This window comes from Rhineura floridana, chromosome 2 (genome assembly GCF_030035675.1).
Source record: "Rhineura floridana isolate rRhiFlo1 chromosome 2, rRhiFlo1.hap2, whole genome shotgun sequence".
Taxonomy (NCBI): domain Eukaryota; kingdom Metazoa; phylum Chordata; class Lepidosauria; order Squamata; family Rhineuridae; genus Rhineura; species Rhineura floridana.
Genome location: NC_084481.1, coordinates 106,973,581 through 106,989,356, shown reverse-complemented (window position 1 = coordinate 106,989,356; position 15,776 = coordinate 106,973,581). Strand labels below are relative to the sequence as shown.

At 43.9% G+C, this 15,776-nt stretch overlaps 1 protein-coding gene across 7 annotated transcripts in view; it reads left to right on the top strand.

The window, feature by feature from the left end:
• Positions 1–5,427, top strand: part of PIDD1 (p53-induced death domain protein 1) — a 51,991-nt gene extending 46,564 nt beyond the window's left edge. For 3 of the 7 annotated variants that reach the window (XM_061610037.1, XM_061610036.1, XM_061610038.1), the window contains one exon: positions 5–5,426. In XM_061610037.1, coding sequence (XP_061466021.1) covers positions 5–242 — 238 coding nt within the window. In that variant the 3' untranslated portion in view covers positions 243–5,426. Of the gene's footprint in view, positions 1–4 lie in introns of all 7 variants that reach the window. The other 4 variants (XM_061610043.1, XM_061610039.1, XM_061610045.1 and 1 more) reach the window with 3 other exon arrangements.
• Positions 5,428–15,776: the final 10,349 nt, after the last annotated feature.

Here is a 15,776-nt window from a genome sequence, read left to right as displayed (position 1 = left end):
CCAGAGAAGACCTCAATACTCAGATCCTGCATATGCTCTTCTCTTGGGCTCAGCAAAACGAAAAGAGCTCCGATTGTGTAGACAAGCTGATCAGTGCCATGAAGGAGAGCGGCCGCCAAGACATAGCGGATGAGATCACAGCCATTATTGCACTGGGAAGACAAAAGTACAGGGAGTCCATCCGGAGGGTGGGCCTAGACCAGGAAAGCAGCACTGAAGATTCTGCCATTGCCATGGTGTAGCTGCCACCAAGAGGTCTTCTTTGCCTTGCCGTGGCCTACAATGGAAATGCTGGGACAGACAAAGGACGGACGGTGGATTGGTGTGTTACCGGTCACAGAAAGAGCTGATACTGAGGGCTGTGGCCAACCTGCTTCTAGCTCTTAGTACTAATGTTTGGTTGTGCTCACTTGGGACAGCTGGAACAAGAACGACCTGCTAAACATCAGTGACACAGAGACATTCTAGACTCTTACATTTGCTGGTCTGGTGACTTATTTATTTTGTGTCCATCTCTACTCTTATAAGAAAAAAAACCATTTGTGACCTTGTGACTCGTTAAATTCAAGATAATGAAAGAGGTAGGGATGTTCACTAAAGAGAGAGTAGGGCATTAAGACTGGGGGTCTCCCTACTTGGTGTCTGTGGGCACCACCACGTCCTCAAATATCCCGATTGGTGCTTGGCAAGGTCTCCTGCCCCTTCAGCTTTTTTCTTTGTTCTCTTCTTTACCATGGATGGGTCAGGGCTGTCTGGACACTCTACCCTCTTACCTCCTTTTCCCCAGAATGCCTCTAGTGCTTGCTCTACTTTTTTGTTTGATGGATGTTTGGTGTGTGTTTTTGCCTGACCCTAGACTTTGTTTGGAAGGAACGGCTGCTTTTGTTTGGCTGTTTGAGGGTGTTGCCTACTTTTTTGTCTCCATTTTTATTTGGTTTTGGGGGGGTTATTGGTGTTTTGCCTCTTGTTTTTTGAGGGAGGGGTCCTGAACACTGACAGTTTTTCTTCTGCTTGGGGGGGGCATTCTGTGGTAGAGGCACATTAAAGGCTATAAGGTCCATGATCTTCCCAGGGGAATAAGTTCAAATCAAGGCCTAAATGAGAACTAAAGAAGCCAATTTATTAAGGTTTTCTAGTTGATAGAGAATCAGGCTTCCAACTCTCCCTACCCTTCCCAAGCAGTACAATCGCCACTTCCTAGTTGGTGCATCACAATAGCACTTTCTCCAAGGCTTCTGTGTTTGGGGAGCAAAAGATCCAGGGGCTCTGCTACTGACCCCTTCTTAAGCTAACCTGAGGCCACTCGCAGTGGCTAGGTCCTCCCAAATCCTAGACCAATAGGACTAGAGAAACTTGGGAGGTCTTCTCTCAGGGCTCCCTCTGCCTCCCTGCAACTAGACAACTAGCAGAGCCAAGAGATGATGGTTTCTGCTTCTCTCCAGTAAGCCACTTTCCTCCCCTCTCAGACATGCTTCTTCTGGCCTGTTTAAGCTCCTGAGCCCTTCATTTAGGCCTTGGTGATAGCAGCAGCTGCTGCCCATCTCCCCATTTTGTTCCTGTATTATTGGTGTGTTTCATAGAACGTGTGTAAGTAGTCATTTGCCAGGTCACCTCTGGTGAGTTAAAATCATGCCCAGGCAATCAGACAGGAAAGATTTACACAACCTGCTTCTTTTTACTCTTCTTTTAGGCTAAACATATCTCCAAGGCAGCAAATAAAACTCTTTGTGGGCCCTGGAATATTTGTGTTCCATGGTGGTCTGAACTCTTGACAGAATGTGGACACACCTCTCCCACACAAACACATTTGTTAAGAGGCTCAACTGGGCTACCTTAATTGTATTGCTTTCCTTTTCTGTGCTTATAACTGTTGGGTGGTCCCTCTGTGCACTAGTGATCCTTGGCTCCAGTTTAACACCGGAGACTTGCACATCCATCTATATATCAGTAAAGTAACTATGTCCTGCTTAAGGTAGCTCCTGAACTTTCTGGGTAGTGATTTGACTGCCACTGTGAAGACACTTACTGGGATTCCCATCAATCATCTCACTTTACATAGTAGTTTCCCACTTTCTGTTCCATCATTCTGGACACTTGCCATCTGTGCCAAGAAAAGCTGGATTCTGCCACCTACATAGATATGCAAAGCATATTTGTATATACTGGAGTCTTTTTAACCTAATTGGTTATGCTTTTGGTTACTTTTAGGAAGGGGTAGCCTACAGCAATACTGCCCTTGATCTTGTAAGCTAAGCTGGGTCGGGCCTGGTTAGTGCTTGGATGGGAGACTGCCTGGGAATACAGCGTGCTGTAGGCTTAGAGGAAGGCAATGGTAAATCACCTCTGAAAACCCTATGAATAAAAAAAAAGGTTCATAGGGTTGCCATAAGTCATAATCGACTGGAAGGCATATAACAACAAAGAAAGGGTAAGGGCTCTGCAAGGCACTGATGAGCTGGGCATGCTCAGACCCTTTTCAGTCTTGAAGTCTCATCATTTAAAAGAAAAAAAATGAAAGCCAAGGTTGTTCACATGAAATTAAACTGGACCCAATGTGGTAAAATGGCATATGTGTATAACATGCAGAGTATCTTTGGTTTTCATGTTTTACTACATGCTTAAATTCAGTTATATACACTCACCAAGATGTTTCAATTTGCACATCTCCATTGGCCACTATTATTTATTTTATTTATTTAAACCTTTTTTATGTTGCCTTTCAAGGCAGCTCTCAATCAAAATCATAACAGTGCAACATTTTCAATACAAACATCAACATTTTTTTTAAAAAGCATAAAAACAAGAATGATTGTAAGCCAAACAGCTTCACTCTACCATGATTTAAAAAGTGTCTCTTCATGCCCCACCTAAACTTAAATAAGGAGCCAACTGTACCTCTAGGCCAGAGATGGATCACCTCAGGCCTGGAGGGCCACATGCCTCTGTATTTGACCCTTGACTCTCCCAAAGCCACCTACCCTCCCCTGCCTTCCTTTGCACCTTGAGTGTTTTTGCCTGACTCAAATATATCCTTGAACTCTGATAAGGCTTCTTGCTTGCCTAGATGAAGGATAGAGAGGTTTGTGTGAGTGTGTGTAGAAACTAGTTACAGTACAAATGTAAAATTTATACTTGTTGCTGTACCTACTTTTGCCTCTGTCCTGAATGAAGCCCTCATGCTCAGGTTCTCCGCTCCTGCTCTACAGGGAGAGAGTTCCACAGATGGGGTGCCACAACTGAGAAGGCTTGTCCCTGTGCTGTTGCCCTATGCACTATGCTTAGTGGCAGGATTGCAAGGAGAGCCTCCCCAGCAGATCTTAAGGCAAGGACTGATGCTCCTTCAAGTACTTGGGACCAAAATCATTCAGGGCTTCATAACTTAGCAACACAAGCTTTATTTAGGCTAGGCAGCCAATCAGTTTGCACAGGACCAGTGTTATATGATCCTGAGCATAGTGAACAGGGGCACTGCTGACTACTCTGGGGTCATGTTCTGCCCTAGCTGCAGCTTCCAGATCGTCTTCTCAGGGTAGCTCAATATTGAGCACATTACAGTAATCAAGATTAGCAGAGCATAGATAGCTCTTACTAAGCTGTCCCAGTCCAGAAGGGCTATAGGTAGTGCATGTGAACTAAATTAACTTAGGTTAATCATGAAAATCTAAAGGCAAAAAGCTGGGATTGTACTACAATCTTATGTCCGCTAGGTGGGAGAGCACGGCTCCAAACTTCATACATATGCAAAGAAAATGGAAACCTGCCTGAGTCAGGCTAGTTACTTGGCCAAGAGAACCCTATCAATCAGCATGCAATAAAGAATGTAAAGTATTTTAGCACACAGATAAGACCAGCGCAGATTAGACTATCTCCTCTAACTTGCAGGTTAAACTGCATTGACAACTGCTTCCAAAATTGCCACATAAGAAAAAACTACCAAATAACACCTATGGGTGGGTGTTAATTAACCCTTTTGCTACTGTAACTGATGAAGCTGAGCATGCAAAATTCCTGTGGCTGATTTTTCAAAAAATCTAATCGTTTACATGCCACAGCTATACGTTCAAGTAATAATTGGGTGTTTTTGTGATGCTTAAAACTGTAACTTGGTTATACTTATTGCTCTGGAATGGTCGGGGGGGAGAAGGTCAGACATCCACAGAGAAGCTAGCATCACATCTGGAACCCTGCCAGCTTACTGTGGTCAGGGCTGAACCTGGGGTGGCATCTTCCTACCCCCCCAATTCTTTTTTTAAGAAAACTACTATTTTTCCTCTTACTGACATCAATGGGAGGGAACACATCTATGTCAGCTCCAGGCTGGTGTCAGTCAGTGGCCTAATCTCAAGGTGGGTCGGGAACAAGGGGGCTTTGGATCTGGTGGATTCAAGGCCACCCACAGAGTGTCCTACGCCAACCCCTACTGTTTGAAGTACTGAGGGTCTCCAGGATGGAAGATGGATAGTTCCTTCCCTTCCAGGGTTAGTATGGCTCCAAAAACCCTCTACTAAAGTTTCACTGCTGTTGATTGTGGATGTTTTAATCATGATCATATTTCGTCTTTATACTTGTTTTAATAGTGAGATTTTAATCTGCTTTTTGAAATGAGGGGTTTGTGTTGCCGTTTCGGGAAGGTCTGCTGAAAAGCAGTATGGAAATTTTATGAATAAAGTAATACATACAATGATGTATTGACAGGAAAATAATGTATGTCCTCATTTACTCAGGAACCCAAATAATTCTCTACTGTTGTGGTAGTTGGCTTTTCTTGCATTGTCAGGGCTTTTCCAGGCAGGGGCAGAGCTGTGTAGAGTGTGTTCCCTACAGATACGGAGACCTTAATTCAGAAATCCATGTATGCATGATCTCTGCAAATGACAGGAGAACCTTTTTCAGACTGAGGGCCATAATTCCCTCTTGGGGGCCGCATCCAAGTGGTGGGTGGGCCACAAATGTAAATTTTACCATTATATAGTAGGCTAGGTTTGTACACATAGTCCCATCTCTATCCCCCATCCAGGGCAAGAAACGTTAGCAGGGTTTAGTGACTCATTCTAGACAGATCCCCCCCCCAAAAAAAACCACTCAATGAGAGTGCAAAGAGCTTGGGAAGAAGGATGTGGCTGAGGAAGAAGTGTAGCCTGGGGAAGAGTCCCGTAGGCCAGACAGAGAGACTGGAGGGGCAAATTTGGCTCTCGGGCAAAAGGTTCCTAACCCCCGACTAGGGATGGGTGAGAATTTTGATTCAGTTCACATTTCAAGCAGAATTTATCAAATTCACAATTTCTGAAACAGTATGAGAACCGACAGCCATCCTTCAAAATTTGCATTTATTAGAATTTTGGGATGCAGTTCGCAAACTAAAAAATACTTATAAAATGCATATATTAGGGGGAAATGTGCATAAAATGAATATATAACATACAAAAGGCATGATGTGATGAGAAATGGTGTGCATAAATGTGTACCTTTGTCAAAACTGCCTACAAAATGTGTTTATTTGGAGAAAATCGCACTAAAATGGTGGGGAATTTTCATGAGGATTTTTAAAAAAAATTGCAGATTGCTGCAGATATGTAGAGAACTGAATTTAACATTAGAAAAGTGATAAACGGAGAGAACCGAAACTGACAGATCTTTCCATCCCTACCCCTGACAGATGAGGATCTGCTCCCTTCCCAGCTGAACATTTTACTTATTGTCATCTGTTGTTCTGGTTATGGACTCACTTTAGCGATCATCGTATGACAGTCTTGTAGGGTCAAAGAGCTGGAGTATCCTTGCAGGCCAGAGGTAGCCAACATGGTGCCCTCTGAATGTTGCTGGATTACAACACCCATCATCCTTGACTGTTAGTCATGCTGCCTAGTACTGAGGAGTCCGACAGCATCTGGAGGGTATCTCATTGGCTATCCCTGTAGTCTAGTATAGCTCCTTTCTCTGTGCACTAAATGCAGAGCTTAAACCATCCCAACAAGGTGAGTGGGAGCATTCTACCACTTTCTCCCTGATGGAGCTCCAGCTTTCCAGCCCAACACCCTGTGCACTGAGCCAATGGAGAATGCTCTCCACTTTTGTTCCCCATGTGTAAAATGGGGAAGAAGAAAAGATGGGGAAGTTAACAGCAAAACATGCCTTAAACACGTCACTTTTGAAGAAGCCATTCTAAGCATAAAGCCAATGCAAAATAAAATGGGTCCACTGCATTCTTTCTTGTTCCACACCGATATTGATAACATGCTCTTCAAAATCCAGAGAGTCCACTGGTGTGATGGCAGGGCAGAGGGGAGACTGGTATTTTTCTACTGCATTGATTATTTTAAACACAGTTGCTGGTTATGGTTTTTTTAATTTATGAAATTCATTCATTTTCATCTTCCTTTTTGTCTGGACTGGCTTCCCAGCATGCATGCTCTCTCCCCCTTGTCTAAAAAAAGAGAATTCATTTTTGCTTTGAACAGGAAACCTTGGTAACAGCCTGCTGTTGGCTGAACATGAATTCTTCCCTGTAAAAAAAAAAATTAAAAAAGGAGTGAAACTTCTTTCATACATGCGGTTTTGAGAGCTAGCTGCTTTTAACAATCTGGACTGCCATCCTAATCCCACTAACCCAAGAGCAAACTCAACTGAATTCAATAGGACTTAATTCTAAGTAGATGTGGTTAAAGTTGTGCTGTTGGATAATAATTTCAAAAGGCAGAGAGTGCAAGGCAATATTGGCAAGATGTCATGTGCAATACATCCTCAAGTAACTGTCCAGTGCAGCTTTTCCATATTGTCGGGTCTGTTGACATCAACTCCACGAAATGGAGTTTTAGACCCTTCAGAGGCCCAGTGTGAGTTGTTCGCAAGGCACTTTGAGGGTAAAGTTGCTTACCTCCATAGCAGTCTTGATGCCCCATCCACATCTACTGTAGTCCCCAGTGAGGTGTCCAGCGCAACATCTGCTTAACTTCTTGCGATTGGTTTCAGTTAATGCAGCCTAATGACGTGGACAAAGTGTTTGCAACAATGTGGCCAGCAATATGTCTTCTCAACTCTTGCGCTTCTTGGCTTATTGATGCTTGCCGAGGGGGTTTGACTGAGTGGATCCAGGGTGTGGTCCATGTGTTGTTGTGGGAGGGAGTGGTTCCAGCCACCCTGAAAGAAGTGGTGATTCAACCAATCCTGAAAAAAACCTCTCTGGACATATTGGTTTGTGACAACTATTGCCTGATCACAAATGCTTCCTTTTTAAGGAAGGTGACTGAGAAGGTTGTGGTGCAGCAATTGCCAGTACTCTTGGATGAAACACATTATCTTGACCCATTCCAGTCCGGGTTCAGGCCTGGTTATGGTACTGAATCAGCTTTGGTCACCCTGATGGATGACCTTTATCGGGAGAAGGATAAGGGGAGTGCAACCATGTTATTCTTACTTGATCTCTCGGCAGCTTTGATACTATTGACCATGGTATCATTCTGAACCAACTTGGTGAGATGGGTATCAGAGGAACTGTTTTACAGTGGTTCCGATCCTACCTCCAGGGTTGTTTTCAGGGAATAGCATTAGGTGATTGTCTTTTGATCCCCTGGCAGTTGTGTTCCAGGTGCCACAGGATACCATCTTGTCCCCAATGCTATTTAACATCTATAAGGGAGCCCTTAGGAGTGATCATCAGGAGATTTGGGGCGAGGGGTCAGCAGTACACTGATGATACCCAGCTATATTTCTCTGTAACTTCTGAATCAGGAGAGGCCATGCAAGCCCTGGACTGGTATCTGGACTTAGTGGTGGGCTGGATGAGGGCCAATTAATTAAGTCTGAATCCTAGCAAGACGCAGGTGCTGTGGGTTGGTGGTTTCCGAGTTCGGATAATTGGTCAGTTGCTGTTGAGCCCCAGGTCTTTCAGGGGAATCAAAGGAGGGGGCTGGAGGAGCTTCAGCCCCCTCAGCTAGAGCAGCAAGGGGCAGAGCCAGAGGAATTTGAGACTTTCGAGGACACTGGGGGAGGGAGTGTGCTTGACACTGTGCCAGTTCCCACGGACAGTCCTCCTGCTGAAGAAGATGCGCCAACAGAACCATTGGGGAATCTCTGGCGCATGTGCCAATTCCAACCCCCCTGGATCCCCCTCTTGACTTCAAATGCTTCCCTGCCTCCTGACCTCCAGCCTGCACCTATCCAGTTGGTATTGTCAGATGAGCCGTCAGAGGCACACCCTCCTTCACACTGTGCCAGACGTCATGAGAATCGCACCAGTCAGAGGGAGGTTCTTCGAAGGAGTGAGAGATTACATGCGAAGATCTTTCCTGTTTAAGATTGCACCCCCCTGACTGGGGTGCTGAGTCAACTTCCTTCATATGCTGCAGAGTATGCTTAGGAGCTTAGTTAGGGATTGCAGTGAGTTAGTTTAGTCGAGTTAATGAGGCATTCTGCCTTTGATGTTTCAATTACCCTAATAAAACCAGAATTGCTTTCATCCTCGTCTCGGTCTCATGCCTCACACTCTGGGCAGGACAGTTGCCTGCTTTGAATGGGGTTGTACTCCCTCTGAAAGAGCGGGCTCACAGTCTGGGGGTGCTCCTGGATCCATCTTTGTCAATAGAGGCCCAGGTGACCTCAGTGGCTTGGAGTGCCTTTTACCAGCTTCAGCTGGTAAGAAAGCTGCAGCCTTTTCTGGACCGGGATAGCCTGTCCACTGTTGTCCTTGCACTGGTAATCTCCAGTCTGGATTACTGTAATGCACTCTATGTGTGGCTGCCCTTGAGGCTGGTTTGGAAACTGCAGCTGGTGCAAAATGCGGCAGTAAGGCTGCTCACTGGGGCAGGGTATCACCAACGTGTCACCCCATTGCTGAAAGTATTTCACTGGCTGCCCATTAGCTACTGAGCTAAGTTCAAGGTTCTGGTTTTGGTGTACAAAGCCCTATACATCTTGGGACCAGGATACCTGAAAGATAATCTTACTCCTTACTTACTCAGTCAATCACTATGCTCTGCAGGTGAGGGCCTCCTGCAGATACCATCTTATCAGGAGGTCCGTTCCGCACAACATAAGGAGCAGACATTTAGTGTAGTGCCACCTACCCTTTGGAATTCCCTCCCCTTTAAATATTAGACAGGCACCGTCTCTATTATCTTTTTGGCACCTATTGGAGACCTTCCTCTTTCAACAAGCCTTTTATGTAGAAACCTTATCCAGTCTGCATCTGTGTTGGAATTGCTTTTTAAGGTGTTTTTAAAGCTTTTTAAATATGTTTTGTTTAAATGTTTTTAAACATGTTTTGTTTTAATATATTTTAATGTCTGTTTTTATGATGTTTTAGAGTGTTTTAATGTTTTTGTTTGCCGCCCTGGGCTCCTACTGGTAGGAAAGGCGGGATATAACTTTAATACATAATAATAAAAATAATACATTAGTTCATTCTTTCTGCCTCATCATGGGCTCTGGTCAAATCCAGTTCTGCAGGTTTTGGTACAGCTTTAAGGTGCCTCCTAGCAAAGCTGAAACTAGGACGCAGGGCAGAGACACACTCAATGTTCTGCCGGTTCCAGTGCGGTTTCCACCTCTCTTTTCTGAGAACGGGGGCGCACAATATTAATGAAACCCTGCCCCTGTGTACTGTAAAACCTGGTGGGAGCCGCTTCATTGCGGTTTTTTAAAATTCAGCTTCAAATAGATTTTGCAATTGATCAGCAATCAACCTCTTCTTCCTCCAGGTGTGGCTAATGGAAACGCTTTAATCTGGCAACTAGCATGTTTACACAGCCTCAGAAGCACAAGCAGTGCAGACTGAATAGTACAAAGAAGTGCATAACTCTCTCTGTATGTGTGAGTCCATTATAGCAATCAAAGTACACAAAGCTGATGCTTACCTGTTGGATAGGACCCATGATCTGGGGCAGTGGGGTGGGGGATGACTATAGCTCATTGGCAGAGCACATGCTTTCTGTGCAGAAAATCCCCTATACAGTCTCTGATATCCTCTGGGCTCCTGCTGGGAGGAAGGGTGGGATATAAATCAAATAATAAATAAATAAAAATATTTCCAGTTAAAGCAGGTATGGGGAACCTTTTGCCCTCCAGATGTTGCTGAATTACAACTATCATCCCTGAACATTGGCCATACTTGCTGGGGTTGATGGAAGTTATGGTTCACCAGCATCTGGAGGGCCAAAGGTTCCCCATCCATGAGTCAAAGGATCAGATAGCAGGCAATGGGAAAGAACTCTCCGTGCTGGAGAACACTGCTAATCAGATAAGAGCATGTTGCACTAGATGGACAAATAGCCTGACATGGTATACAGCAGCTTCCTATGTTCCCAAAATTAATAACATGCATACATGGCATGGAGCACTTTTGCAACTGTTTTAAAGGTTTGTGTTTTGAAAGCACATGACACAAGTACTGATGTAGGCCTTTGAAAAGGAAAGAAGAAAAGCCTGGTATTTTAACAACATCTTCTATAAATGATTTTTCTTTCATCAGTATTCGTTCCTTACTCCAGCAAACATACTGTTGTAGACTGAGGTCAATTACATCCCAAAGTCTCTCCAACCCTGTGCTTCTAGCTGTAAGTTTGAGGTCTTGAGAAGAGGAGAACAGCTAAAAGGGTCAAAGCAGCTTTTTTTTGCCCTGACCAGGTGGTTAAGCATACCTTGTTCTTATGAAAACTAGGGGCAATACATTGCCAGGGAAATTGCATCAAAAATAAAATAAAAGCCAGTATGGAAGGTGTGGGGAAGCTTTGGTCCTTCAGATGTAGCTGAACTGCAACTCCCATCATCCCTGGCCATTGGCCACATTTGCCAGGGCTGATGGAAATTGTAGTTCAGCAACATCTGGAAGGCCAAAGGCTTCCCACATCTGCAGTAAAGCAAGAGAGGGCATGTCTTCTTTTCCCTCTCATGGCTGGAGGTTAAGTCATCCAGCTGGGTCTGTGAGAACTGAGGCTGTGAAAAAAGAGTCAGAACTGAGTTGTTCTCTGTAAGGATCTGATGATGCTGGCAGTTCTCCTGGAAATCTGATGGGGAGCAGTGCATTTGGGACAGCAGTGGGAGTTAATCTGTATCTTTATGTTTATATGTAAATACACCTTATACCATAAAACATGTCAGACTCCAGTTGCCTCATTCAAAGGAAACAGAGTGCATGCTACACTCTTGGTGTCCCAATCTCTATGTATGGATGTGAAAGTTGGACAGTGAAAAAAGTGGATAAGAGAAAAATCAACTCATTTGAAATGTGGTGTTGGAGGAGAGCTTTGCAGATACCATGGACTGCAAAAAAGACAAATAATTGGGTGTTAGAACAAATTAAACCAGAACTATCACTGGAAGCTAAAATGATGAAACTGAGGTTATCATACTTTGGACACATCATGAGACGACATGATTTATTAGAAAAGATAATAATGCTGGGAAAAACAGGAGTAGAAAAAGAGGAAGGCCAAACAAGAGATGGATTGATTCCATCAAGGAAGCCACAGACCTGAACTTACAAGATCTGAACAGGGTGATTTATAACAAATGCTATTGGAGGTTGCTGATTCATAGGGTCGCCATAAGACTTGAAGGCACATAACACAGAGACATGGTTCTCAAGCAACTGAACTAGAATCCTACTTTCTGCAGAAATAATTGCCAAGACTCAGCAGAAATGTGTTTTCCTACATTACTTGAAATGTGATTTATCACCTGCAAATGGCGATGTTCCTACTATACCAGCAAGTGGTAAAGAGAGCAGCTGAGTCAGCAGTGTAGAGGTGCTAGGGGAAAGGTCTAAAAAGGAATGATTTTCTCTCATAGTCAACCAGCATGAATTTTTACTCTCCTCAGCATTTTCCTGAAAGATTTTAAGCAGATTTCAATCTTGCCCATCATATGGTGTTATCTATCCTAAATATACCCTGCAGCTCAATTCCAAATATTTGTTGGTTGACAATAACAACTGCAATTAAATCCAAACAAGAGAAAGTAGGGAGATTTTCCAGTTCTCTGATTCCTTGCACAATTATAGGTGTATCAACCAACTGTTGTACATACCATCCCCAGAAATGGGGCTAAAGCTGATTACTAGTGACCACTTCTCATCAACCGTCGTTGTCCTCCAATCCAGAGGATATTTTTTTTTAAAATCCCATTTCAGGGCTCCTTCCTGAGTCAATGGAAATTATTTGCCATTTCCTTTAGCCTGCTTCCATGCCTTTATGTGCCTTTTTAACTGAACATTGTTTTACATGTACAAGTTGCAAATCTTGTTTAGTATCCTGAATTCTTTTACCATCTGTTCACAATTCCATGCTGTTATGGTTGCAAAGAGACTTATACTTCAAGGTTGGAAGGATAAACACCGCCCATCCATTACTCTGTGGTCTGAAGGTCTTACTGCCCTTTCTACATCTTATAACCATCAGTCTCATTTGGATATCTGTTTGGACATATGGGCTGCTTATATTGAGAGAGGTCATTCTTAATATTAATGTGAGCTGGTGCTGTTTCTTTCTGTTATATTTGCAATAATTTATATACAATTCCATCTTCATACAAATCTTCCGTTTCTGAATCGCATCTGGGCAACCTGGAGAAAGCTGGAAGAGTTACAATGATCTCCCACAGGATGATGCTGTCCATGTTCAGGCCCTCTCCCTTTCCCTCCTTTTAACATTGTACTAGAATTATAGAGGAAGGGGTTTGGGTTACGGAGTTACTAGTTGCCAAAGGGTGAGAAAGGGCAGGGAGTTGTATAGTGTTATGAGTTTGGGGTTGGAATGGATGGTCCCTATGGGTCCCCTTCCAGCCTCTGATTTGGAATCCTGTGCCTTGGGGCTGGCTCTGCTGGCCAGATGAATTTCTTTTGTTAAGCTAATAGAGTGGCCAGGTAGGATAATGGGTCTATCAGTTGCCCAGCAACTGGTGAATAGGCCAGGAAGACCCTTTTGTCATTGAAACCCTTCAGGAGAGCCTTCTCCCCCTCCTGGCTGCTAGGAGAGGCTTGTGTTTTTAGTGTGAGCAAGAATTGCTGGGAACTGGAGGCAGGCAGAGGAACTGGCTCTCTGCACCATGGCATTTGGGATGTCTCCTGCAACCCAGATGGAAAAGCTGGAAATTGGACTGCTGATGCCTTGAACCCCTCCATCCTAAGCTCAGGTTGGAATGTGTGTAAATAAATAAACCATATTTCATAAAGACACCGCAGTCTCCGCTGACCTTCTTCCCAAAGGAAACCAAACCCTGGATAAGTGCAGGGAACCCGGAAATCTCATTGCTTGGAGATTGGGGAGGTGCGCAACAATATGTTTCTGTTCTGAGACGGTACCCAAGCAAAATACCATGCAATCCAGAATTAATAGTTAGATGGCTGATAAACTCCTACTCCCTCTTTCCAGGAGGATGAAACAGAGATTGCTAGGCTGCCAAACAACTGCAGGCCCATTCCTATCATGTTCCTGCACACTTTTGCTGCCAAGAAGGATGCTTTATGGCAGGAAGACAGGAAGATAACTCATTAGGAGAGAATGCTGGCAACACGTTCAAGGCTGTTGTATCCATATCTACAATTTGTATAGCTCCACCCCCAAATCCCAGCTCTTTCACCTTTTTTAAAATATATTAAAGCAGCCAAAATATTTGCTTCTCTCCCTCACAAGTGTGTATGACTCCCCACAGCCATTTAAGGAATTGTCATACATGTTGCCCTGAGCAATCAGGCTTATTTGGGAAAGAGGAAGTGGGTCTCTTTGTAAGGCTTCCTTTGAAACAGAAAGACCATTTTCAAGCTGGAGTCTGTATGACTTTGATCTTCGGGGGGGGCTGAACAGTGAGAGACGCAAGGTGTTTAGAATGGTCTTGTCCAGAATTTTGTTTATGTCTTTGAAAATAATATTTTGATACCATATCCATGATACCTTGTTGAATGCTTAGAAGTCAGTCCTTCCTTTCCCCTGCCCTCAGTTTTTGCTAGCTCATGGTCAACAAAACCAAACAAAATGAGACTAATATTTATGAATATTTCGATGCTTTTGAATCTCCCTATCAATCTAAAAATGTCAGATTGATGAAAAGCAGATTAGACTCTGCTTTTGGAAAGCGTCCACATTCTAAGTAGCACTGTTGTTTCCCCTTGGCCTGTTTCTCCTCTGTTCTTCACAAGGTGAGGGGCTTTCCAGATGCTGTGGCATATCTAGGAAAGATGGCATGTTACTGCACAATCCAGACATCTTTGTTCTTTACCAGCACTCAGACTGCTAACACACATTCCTAGAAAACCACAACGATAGTCGCAGGAAGTGAGGCTGTGGAAGTTGACTGTGCTTTGATGTCACAGGCATTTGATGAATGGCAAATCACATGGTGAAACAGTGGTTCCTCCCTTGCCTCTCCATGCTCTTTTGAAATCTGAGTTATGAGAAATTCCCATTGTGTGTATGTTGCTGTGAGAAATGCTACTCTCCAAGTTACCATTTGAGATGCTGTGTATATGTTGGAGGCAATGTAAGTTGATTAATATGCATGGCAGTTGCCCATTTCTGCACATCTGCTAGGCCTCATAGAGAATTTGCACATAATCTGTTCGTGAAGAATTAAAACTGCACATGTACGTATATTGACTGAATTTTGTGCATACTCTGACCAATACGCACGTTCTCTGGTCAGTATACATAGTCTCCAGGAAACATGCCCTTGTTTTCTATCTTAGTTCAAAAGGGTGCAATGTGCATCCCTGGGCTGCTTCTTGCCCACTGCCTTCTCTTAGGTGGCCCACAACATACCTTCCCACTGATCAGCCAAGCAGTGGGGGGAAGGGGTGGAGCTCCAGATAAAGATTAACTTCCCCCCCTGCTGGTCTAGCCTCCTTTCCCCCACTCTCAGATGTCCCCCAGTCAGCAGTGGGTGAGGCCGGAAAAGGGCAGTGGGTGGGACCAGAGGTACTTCACATTCGTTCTCTCCCAACCCTCTTTTCCTTGCTGGGTAACCCTTCCTCAGATGGTTAACTCTTCCCTCCCCTGTGATCCCAATGATGATTGATTCTTTCCTAATATTAAGCTTTTTCCTAAGTTTAATATCAGCATGGGGCAAATTTTCAATAGGATTGTGGGAGGGGAAAAATTCTTTCTCTCTCTCCATGCCACGACAGCAGAACAGGTTATTAGTCCCACTGGCAGTAGAATTTACAGACAGTTGTACACAGCTTTTACTGAGTAAAGGATACAAAATTTACTGCTTTTTATGCGGCTAAGGACATTATGTTTACATTTTCCCCTTTAACTGATGTAAAAGTGCTGCTGCAGTATGCTGGAAAATATCAGTTGGTACAGATGCAGCTGGACTATAGCTATAGGGAGCATGTGACTTCCAAACTGCAACAGCATCACTGGCTAGTGCTTTGTTTCTGGGCACACCCTCCATGACTTGAAGACAGGTTACCAGAAAGATCATATTCCCTGTGAGCTTGCCTAGGTTTAAGATCTTCTGGAGATACCCTTTTTCTGTCTTGCTACGTTCTGAAGCATGTTTGGTGGAAACTTGAGAGGGGGCCTTCTTAGTAGTTCTCCCCAGGCTCTGCTGGAAGTTCTTGCCAAGGAAGGTCCATCTAGCTCCATCTCAGATGTTCTTCCACCAGCAGGCAAATACATTTTTTTTTTCACACAGGCAGACCATTAGCTGACCTGTTATGGCCACTGTAGACATGTTGCAATTTATTCAAGTGGCTGTTTTTAACAGTTTTCTGTATTTTCATGATGTGTTTTTCATGTGGCTTCATATTTGTATTTCACTGCTTTTAGGCAACTTTTAGGGTT